This window comes from Leptidea sinapis, chromosome 23 (assembly GCF_905404315.1).
Source record: "Leptidea sinapis chromosome 23, ilLepSina1.1, whole genome shotgun sequence".
Classification (NCBI taxonomy): domain Eukaryota; kingdom Metazoa; phylum Arthropoda; class Insecta; order Lepidoptera; family Pieridae; genus Leptidea; species Leptidea sinapis.
This window is the reverse complement of record NC_066287.1, coordinates 11,697,804-11,708,632: the sequence shown is the minus strand read 5'-3', so window position 1 is coordinate 11,708,632 and position 10,829 is coordinate 11,697,804. Positions and strand designations below refer to the sequence as shown.

At 34.4% G+C, this 10,829-nt stretch overlaps 1 protein-coding gene across 1 annotated transcript; it reads right to left on the bottom strand.

Annotated features, from left to right (window-relative positions):
• Positions 1-2,265: 2,265 nt before the first annotated feature.
• LOC126971112 (esterase-6-like) lies at positions 2,266-9,643 on the bottom strand. The gene is made up of 3 exons (XM_050817267.1): positions 9,437-9,643; positions 5,204-6,474; positions 2,266-3,583 (listed from the first exon to the last, which is right to left on the bottom strand). The coding sequence occupies exons 1-3, from the start codon at positions 9,617-9,619 to the stop codon at positions 3,364-3,366; spliced, it is 1,674 nt and encodes a 557-aa protein (XP_050673224.1). The 5' UTR covers positions 9,620-9,643; the 3' UTR covers positions 2,266-3,363.
• Between the last annotated feature and the right edge of the window lie 1,186 nt (positions 9,644-10,829).

The window sequence follows — 10,829 nt, the reverse complement described above, 5'->3', positions numbered from 1 at the left end:
AGTCATAACGACCCTGACACGTACTACATAAAACTCCATCTCTGAACTCTGCCTCACACCGTTGACACTTGTACATACTTCAAATATATATCAGAACAAATCGATTTAATTACTGACACAATTTGTGTGTTAGTGGACAATGCCAATTACTATTAATATTGATGTTCAAGGCAAATATAAATGACCCTTATTGGGATTCCTGTCAGACCACAGATAATATAGTGATAGTAAATTTAGATAATGTATGTTTTGATGGAAATGATGGCCAGAAAACGAATTGTTTTGTAGGACTTAAATAGACCCAGTAGAATAGGGCAAACTGAGTGCATACTTTGACAGCCAAAAACACCTCTAAAGGCAAATTATGATTGATATTATACAATGCTTTAGAAAAATCAGAGTAATTGCATCTAACTTTTTAACTTCTATTTTTGGCCATGGTATCAAGTAAACTTTGTACTTTAGTTTGACAGTAATTAAATTTGTGTCTACAGACCTGCCGCGTAAAAATCACGGCCTGTTAATTTTTTGAGTTTCCAAAAATACTTTGGGTTCTTATTGATTTCATTCACAGAAATCTTCCTAAAACATTGTAGAAAATGCTCTCCATATACTGGGCTCTAGTTCTAAGTTGAGAAATTATAATATAATCCAATTTATTACCATACGTTTCGAGTGATAAATACGCTTTTATTTAAGTAGTATCATAAGCGATTTTAGTAATCCATTTTAATTAAATTATTTAATAAGAATAGCTTAAAATAGATTGACCAACGAATCACAACCAAAAATATATGTAATATATTTTATAAACACGTGTTTGTTGCTGTTGTTACAAACACATAAAACATGATCATCAATATTCCATTTCGTATTGATGGTGAAACCTACTAGCCAGCAAGCTCGTTCGCTGAACACAAATCAAAACTCAGGTTTAAAAATAAAGAAATTCTCTTGGTTTAACCTATTCCTGTTTCGCTACGCGCGTAGCGTAACCGGAACAATAACCGTTGTAGCCTGTGCAACCTGGTAACTGGTATAAGCTTCAATGGTTTGTTTCATATCTAGGTGTGATCCTTCATAATAATATGGATTTTGTAATGATGTTTTACTGTATCAGATCTAATAAAAACATGTAAAACATTTTTATCAACTAACATGTCTTTATTATTTCGAAGTGAAGTCGGTAAGTGTGGTTGCTACGATATGGGTAGGTATGTAGATGGAAATTTGCTTGAACAAATCACCTGCCAGGCGAAGGTTTTTACCATTTGTTAGCTCAGCTGAACTTACGCTAGTATCTATGTGGAGTTGCGAGGTCGTTCCATGAACAGCTGTTCGATAATTTCGCACGAAGAGCTATCTTCGGGCAAAAATGAAAACTTTTAGTCTTCCCATTACTCTTTGAATGAAAATTATGGCTTTGTATTCTGTTAATTCCTGTGGTCAATGTGTACATTATGTAGTTGTAGAGTATAAAATTAAAAATACTAAACAAATTGAAGCGTGTCCGATTATGTACGATTTGTCAATCAAAATAATTGGTTACACTAACAAAAGATTCGCTTTCCTTTTCTAACTGTATATCCGTTACAGATGTGCTTATCTCTCGTACGTTTCATAAGTCTATACACTGTATTGTAAATATATTATGGTTTCAACAATATGGTGCGACATGACATACTTGTACGTCTGGGAGTGACTGAACGATCGTTGACTCAGCATTTAGAAGGCAAACAAATATTAACAAGTTAAACACTAAAAACACAATTACCAGCAAGATAAAGTTTTAGTTACTTACATGTTAAATGACACGTGACGTATGAAAAAACCGTTATTTGACTTATTTATTTTATTTTTATCTTTGTTATTATGTTTTGGATAGTTTTGTTAACTAGCATCGGTAATCGATCATAAATAAAGGTGAACAATATGTTTCAATAAGGTTCACTTGATAATTGTAATTTTACGCTATACATTAATTGTCCAAATTTATTTTCACTTCACTTGGCTGTGAAAAGTGCGTACATTTTGAGTAACTGATGGCGACATTCTGCTACCGCTGTTTTTCCTATTCCGTGGCTAGAGATACCAACTTAACAATTCAACAAATTATATTTGAATATCGACAACTGGCGAGTCCTTTGTTGCAAATAAAAATATGTTTTTTCAAGAATCAATCCGACCTTGAGATAGATATTCTATGGTTTCTTAATATAATATTCTTAACTCAACACGTTATGTGTACTGAAGTTTAAAAGACAATTTTGCTTGAACATTTATTAGGTACATGAAAAAATACATTTTTGAACTTATAGGCAAGGAGTAAGGGCTTTCGCATACCACGCTTCTTTCAGGATTTCATTGTAATCGCGTGTTGGATGTGCTGTTATACATGAAAAAGGCCAGATTACTTGCGACTGTATCGATGTATTCGCACGAGAAACGCGCTACTAATGCGCATTATGACTTCTCAACATTTCCTTATTAAGGCGCGGTCATACCTTAATATCCACAAAAAATGGTTTCTTAGTTAATCGATAACAGATGACGCAATGAAAATATTCTGACGAAAAAATACAGCACAAAAAAAAGGACTTAAAGAAAAATTTGAACCGAATAGAATATTTATATATAATTTGAAATATCCAATAAAAAATTTGGAAGTTGCTTCCCAAAAATTGAAAAATTTTGAGTTAAAAAACTTTGAATTTTCAGCGATAACAACATTCATTTTTTAAAGAATTTAAAAGAATTTGTATTTTTCTAAAACGTATACCGAACAATTGTTCAATTTAATATTTTTATTTTCAATAAACAAAAGAAAACCAGTAAAATAAATGCCAATTTGTAGCTTAGCCACTTGATGAACACAAATATTGTACTATTGGTTGTAGCGTTTACAATCCTAGTCAGTCCGCGCCTTAACAAAGGCATAAGAACCAACGGAAGAAGTATTGGCTCAATTGATGCCATCGTAATACTATTGGCAAAAGACTAGTTACGTTAGTTCAATTCACCATTGTCGTGGGGTTTCTATTTCACTTTAACTGAACATCGCCATTACGCAAAAAATTCGACGTCTGCATATTCGAACTGTATAATATGTAATTGGTTGCGATAACATCACTTTGCGCATTCGCAGTGCGTTCCAGTTGCGTGAACCGCACTTCGAAGGCGGCTGAAAAGAATGTGGTATGCAAGGCCCCTAATAAGGTAGTAAGGTTAGGAGCAAAGTCACAAGAGTAGACGAATAGAAAAGTGATAAAGCCACAGAGGTATGTGCTTGGGTGGGTAAGGGATTGGGTGTTCGAGGTATGTATGTTTAAAACGGCTCTTTTGCGTGACGGGTTGTTTATATATCTATTCTATTGTATTTTTTGTTTGGTTGTTTGTTGTTAGGGCTGATGGAGATACTGGCTGCTTAAAATATTTGGCGTAAATCCGATCCCAGAACCGAGCACGTTTCTTCAATGCCGCACACTTGAGGTGCAACTGTAGATCTAACGCCATATATGGTGATCTGTCAAGCCTCTTCACTGCTGGCCAACGAGGCAGCTTTGAACCTTTAGGAATTGGTCTCCTGTAAAAAATATATAAATATAATATATCAAATAATTATCATAAAGTTTGTACACGTGTTTGTTCTTCTTACGCAATTAATTTATTTAATAATAGTATTTCAAGGTCGCAATGACATGAATATCTACAAAAATATTACTTTAACGGTGACGCCTTGTGATTCTTCTTTTTGGAGGAAATAATGGGGTGAAGGCCATCAGGTCAGGAAGGCTTATTTGTCTTATTCCATAAAAATAACTTCTTTTTAGCAGAGAGTGAGTGTCTGGTCACTCTTATGCAACATTTGAATTTTTAACATGTAGTATTATATATTTGTTCATCGGGTGCTAAGCAATTACCGCCACCCACATTCTCCTGCAACACCAAAGAAATCACAGGAGCGTTGCCAACCTTTATGGAAGGTGTACGCGCTTTTTTTGAAGGTACCCATGTCGTATCGCCCAGGAAAAACCGCACAAGGAAGCTCATTCCACAGTTGTGTTGAGTTGAAGAAAGTTCTATGAAAACTGCACAGTGGAGTCTTTTAATGTCTTTTGTTGGGCGATGTATATGCTTCTACAATATGATCCCAGAAAATTTATACAACAAATGTGTTACGAAATTTAAAAGAATTGTTAAAAAACGTTTGTGTGGCAAAGGTTACTATAGCATAAACGATTTTCTTAATGACACCACGGACTGGGAAGAAAGTGAACACCCTCAGGCTCTTTGATTATAAATGTTTATTGTACGATATCACATTGTAATCCATATTTTTTTATTTAAAAAAAGCCCGCTGAGTTTCTTGCACCCATTCTTCTCAGGTCTGAGGCAGTCTCTTTTGAATGGGTTGTAGTTTTAGACATTCAATAAGCGATATTGAATCCTATTTTGAATAAAAATATTTGAATTTGATAAATGCAATAATATTATACTAACGCCAAGACACACTGCTTGCGTTGCTAAAAAACCATCGATGCGTTAGGGTATCAGCTATACCCTGTTAGTAACGGTTAACGATACAAATAAAGACCCGCAAGTTTAAAAAAGATCACATAAACACCTCACGGTAAGTTGCGATGGACAGCGACTGTTTGGTAATACTGACATACAATTTTGGAAGCAACATTCTTTTTTTTTATGGAATAGGAGGACAAATGAGCGTACGGGTCACCTGGTGTTAAGTGATCACCGCCGCCCACATTCTCTTGCAACACCAGAGGAATCACAAGAGCGTTGCCGATCAGCCATGCATGAACATGCCAGTTCACTAATTGAAGAATAATTTCTTCAATTAGTGAACTGGCATGGCACTTCAATTCTTCAAAATAATAGTTAAATACATAAATACAAATGAATTTTAATGTGACTAAAGCGTATGAGTTCAGTGTAGGTACATTTGATGCTAAGTGAGTATGACCGCCCATTTCATCACTTATAAGTTATAACAATCCACCGATTGAAATTTTATTTGACTTCGAAAACTAGGGAATTTTCGAAAAGTCCGAAACGTGGGATTCGTTACTTAATATATTAAGTTATCAGAAGCTGCGGTTCGATAGTCAGATAATAGGCTCATGGGTTGATCAAATAGACGTTATAATTTTATACTTTTCAAAGGTTATTCTATAATTTCACTCACCCTGTAGATATAAAGTTTAACCATATACTCCTTGTCAAATTCCTCATCTCTTGAAGCCTTGTGTTTGAATAATTTGTACTCGGTAATCCATCATCAGCTACAGTGTATGTTTGACTGGAATGACCAGCCCCGCGAATATTTGTGTGCGGAATAATGGGTAAATCAGCATGAACGAATTTAAAATCATACAAATACACTTGTTTGTGTCCCGACTCTACAAGCAGTTTCACAGATCTCAACATAGGGTAAATAAATATAACATCACTAAAATAATTAATAAAGTTCAAGACTTGGTTATCGTCTATCGTAGAATTTCCAAAATAAAACTCTTTTATTTCCCTAGATACGTTTTTCTTTTCATCTTCGCTTTTAAATTTTAGGTCAGGAGTAAGGAATGGTTCAAAATCCACATTCATATCCTGTTTCCATTTGTCGAACAAGTTTAAACGGTAAAGACCTTCAAATGCTGTAAATCCATAGAGCATAGGTACTTTCGGGTATGCACCTCTTTTCAAAATATTAACAGGACTTTCGGTTATAAAGGAATTATTGTTTCCTTTAGGTTCAAGACAAGGAGACATCAAATACACTGAATCTTTTCTAGATGATACATCAGCCGACATAAGTAAATCAAGAGGTTGGCTTTTGTAATATTTTTCTAAATCAGCAACACTATCAGAGCCTGTATAATTTAAAAGTTTTGCATATTCTTTGGCGTTTGCTATAGGGTCTGTTTGTATACTAAATGCTGCAACACCAGCGCCACTCTCTGGTATAGCCTTATGAAACAATCCTCTTGCACTTTTCGATAGCATTAACAAATCGATTGACGATGCACCAGAACTAAATCCATCAAGAGTAACATCTTTAGGGTTGCCGCCAAATGCAGCGATATTTTGATTAACCCAGCGAAGTAAAGCCACCTGATCTTTCATTCCAGCATTTCCTGGAGCGTCTTCCGTTCCAAGACATAAGAATCCATGTGGTCCAAGTCGGAAATTAAATGTTACAAAAATTATTTTTTTGCTTTTTATAAAATTTTTAAATGTAAGTAAGTTGCCAAAGCCTATACGATAGGCGCCACCGTGGATGTGCACTACTACTGGTAGATTCTTCTCCTTTGTATCTGGCACAAATACATTTGCTATGAGGCAGTCTTCTTTTATTTTCTTTTTGCTTGGAATAACAATGCTGTATATTTTTTGTGGGCAAATAACAGTGTCGTCAACAGCATCAAGGGTATCGGACCATACAGGACCGGGAAGAGGAGCCTGGGAACATTACAAAAGTATTAATATTGTATTGGAAACAAAATGAAAATACGCATCATATATATATATGCTCTCCTACACACACGAGCTATTATAAAAGAAAGAAAGAAAAATATTTTTTTGTAAAGTATAATACCTAAATGCAAATACAAAAGACTTAAAAATAAAAATTAAAACAGAAACTAAAATTGTGGAATATTATTTTCTATACGTTATAAAGTGGTCCCAACTCAGCGCTGGTCTTCCATTGGGCCATTTGGTGATGTCGCCTTAGAGATAATATAAAATAAAAAACTAATTTTAGCTTGTAAATTAATAAACGAAAAGTGAATTAATCGAAGTGATAATATAATAAAATAAATACAAGGAAACCTGTACGTAATTATTTTTATTTGTTTATACCGCAGAGTATGCAATAAGGCATTTTTATTCAAACCTAAACTGACTCATAACTTATATTTATCAATACTTTTAACTTCACTGTGTCACAGTTTTTTCTAGTGCAATATTAAAATGTACGCGACGGTATTTTTATACGTTAAATGAATGAATAGTAATAAGGTCATTAAATTATGCTCAATTTTTGCTGACGATGTCAAATTCTATCGTACAGTAGGCTGTGCTATAGATGCAGACGTTTTGCAACACGATATTGATTCTATTTACAATTGGTGTTCAAATAATAAAATGGAAATCAATGTAAACAAGTGCTCACACATTAAATTCTTCAAGCGTAAAAAAAAAATGTCTCCTCTTAAAAAGTCAAGTAACAGTCGTTCGTGATTTGGGAGTACTATTCGATTCCAAGTTAAGTACTGTCAATCATTATGGTCATATTATTATAAAGGCATGGAAAATGTTAGGTTTCCTAAAACGTAACTCTAAGGAATTTAGAAACACAACTACTCATATCTGTCTATTTAACTCGCTTGTTCGATTTACTTTAGAGTTCAATAGCATAATATGGAGCCCTTTCTATAAATGCCACATAAAACGCATGGAAAAAATTTAAAAATCATTTACAAAATTCTTGTCATTCAAAGATCTCAAATGGATCACCTTACTGTGACAGATTAAATCATTTTAAGATTGTTTCTCTGTCCAACAAATGAAAGTTTCTGGAACTTTGCGGCCTTTTTAAAATTATACACGGATCCTTAGAACCTAACATAATATCTTTTATTATATTAACTTAAATTTCTCCATTCCAAGATGATTAACAAGACAAGATTCAAATAATTACTCTAGAACGAATGTGAAACAATACGGTCTTTTTAAATATCTACAACATTCAATGATATCAACGATCATGACGTTGACATTTTTCACGACACGTTTAAGTAATATAGAAATAAAGTTTTAGAAAAAATAACGACCACTGTAGATAAAAGTTTGTATTAGGTTGTTAATGACTTATTAATTCTTACTTAAATTTTTTGTAATTTCTCAATTACCACATTATAATTATTTACATTGTATAGTTTCTAGAATTAAGATTTATTACTAAGTTACTTAATTTTTTCTTATTTAAAATGTTGAATGTACCTAATTAGAATAACCAACCTAGAATAAGTATGTAAGTGCAAATCAATTGTTAATGTTAAGGTGAGTTATTGTTGGTACATCTAAAATAAATAAATAAAAATATCAGCATTTGTAGAAAACAAAGTAAAAATGTATAACGTATGGTCTACTAGATTAATATCTCGATGCAAACGATTTAATGTTTTGTAAGTATAGCTAAATGCTGTCACCAGTTGGAAGGAGCCTTTAAATGTATGAAATGATGAAAGACCAAAAAGTCGCTGGGCAGATGATGATAGCCTTGTACAAGTAGATGGGAAGGAATGGACTATTCACGGCAAAGACAGAGCGCTATGGAAGAAGATAAGTGAGGCCTACACCTAGCAAGGAGTTCAGATAGTAATTACTTAGAAAGAAAGAAAATTCATTTATACACTTTAGCTCAAAATGAAATGATGATTTTACCTCCTACTTCGAAAAAGTTGGACTTTAACGAGAGGAACAGGCAAGTAACTTATTCCCACTCTTTTAAATCTATATTTTACAGTTAGTATGTAAAGTGATGCACCAAAATTGCCCCAACGTTTTGAGTTACTTGTGCAAGTTAAAAAGGAATTATTAAATAAATTCAAAACCATAACGAGTGCCGCAGATGTGTCAATTCGCAAACACTGGGTATTATGCGAGCAATTATATATTTAAACTAATAACTTAAAATGGTATATTATTAATATTAAAATCCCCAAAGACAGGACCGACTTGGCACCAAATGCAGCCCCCATTCACAAGCATGGACCAGCCATCGTTTTCATCGCACATATCTCAGGAAAGGTAAACAACCCACGACGCTGACACGAGCAGATTCAAATAATAGAGATTAACCAAAACTAAACAAGATCTTATGATAAAAAAAACTAACAGACTAACTGAAAAGCTAAATGCTGTAGTTTTTTATGGAGAGGACTATCATTAAAAGAATTACAGGAGTGTTGCCAGCCTTTTAAGAATGTGTAGGTGACTTTAAAAGGTGTGTGGCGTATTAGGTAGAACCGTTGACTCTCAACACGGTGCCTCGCCGGTCACGTTCCAATGTGTCTTCCGACTCCAAATTCATATGAACGCTTCATAAGGTTGGCAAATCTTGTGTTAAATCTAGTGTTACAAAAAAAGTATGGGACGTGGATCACCCCGATGTGATAACACTTGAACCGTATGTTTGCTTCTTATTACTCTTCTATAGTATTACATCCTCTTTTTAGCATACTTTAAATTGCCACAAACTTTAACCCCTTTAACACCCAAGCCTTTTTTAGATTATTTATTTACGACATCGCTGTACTGTTGCGATTTCCAAATTGTATAGACTTCAATACTATCTTCATTAAATTTTAAGTTCTGTTTAAGAACACCAGAGATTCTTAAGTAACTTATTATTTACCTTAAACTTATTATCTCCGGTCGGTGCAGTTGCATACGGAATTCCATAGAAAGCGTAAAATCCTCCATCGGGGTCCAAATGTCCTCGAACATTCCCTTGTGTCAAGTTTACTGTTAGATCATCAGCCCCTCGCACACATGGCGACAAAAGTCCTAAAAACAAAAATGGACCTATAAGCCACATTATGCGGCCACGGATGTACACCGATTAAATGTATAATATCTACAAAACAAGGCGCTCCATCTTTATATACTTGCATAAGGCGCGGTATAGACGACAGCGAGCAGAATACTTCCGCGGGACAAAGGGATATTTCATTAGAGAAAGTTTGGGTAGAGATGCGATATAATAATGATGAGAATAATCTCCGGGACGCATGATTATTATCTTTTCACTTCTTGGCAATATTGAAAATAAATCTCAGCTAATATCAAAGTTTTTTCCCGCATACCAAATTTTTGGATGATGATGGCAAAACTTGTGGTACCGAGTTGTGATATGAAGATATGCAGTAGTTCAGTGATAACCTTCTGTCCCTATCAGAAACAAATAAATACCATGCATTGAAAGATGGAATTCTGCAAGAGAGTTTGCTTGAAGAGAGCACGGAACGACAATTTCAAAAATTTGTAGTGAGATGGAATTGGGAACACAGACCTTCTGAAATCACTAAGCTCGTATTGTCCAGAACCTTATTGACCATAGAGTAATCTAAAATAGGTATCAACGGTGCGGTAGATGGAGAATGCGTCATGGAGCAACGAATTACCTACAGTCCTACTAGAATTACATGGGCCATACTGAAAGATATTCAAGAAAGGTTATTTCAGAAAAAACTATTTAAGTTATTGAAACCGGAACACTCTCCGAGTGAGAGACCTTATCGACTAAGACGAGATCTAAAACAGGTATCAACGGCGCGTTTTATGGAGAATTGATTGAGTAATGACAGAGGCGGATTAAATATGGAGTAAACCTTTTAAATAGTAGTTTGCCTTAGGGATACTCTGCCTCTGGTCATGGAGTAATGAATTACCTACGTATGTACATACTAGGATTATGTAGGACATACTGAAAAATATTTATGATAGGTTATTTAAGAAAAAACTATTTAGATTTTTGATACCGGAATACTCAGCGAGCAGATGAACATTTCAGTAAGCAATCAAATTAATTGAACTTGAAAAAATATTCGCAGCATAATTTAAGTCAACAGAAAAGTCGGCAGAGGTCTCATTTGATGATGAAGCTCCATCGCGTAGCTTTGTGTATTCCTGGTTCTGCAAATTCAAACGTAGGAGTGATCACCTCTGTGGCGATTTACGTGAAGTTCGCCCGGCGACTGCTGTTACAGAATCTAATAATATGATACCTCATAAAAATGACAATATCA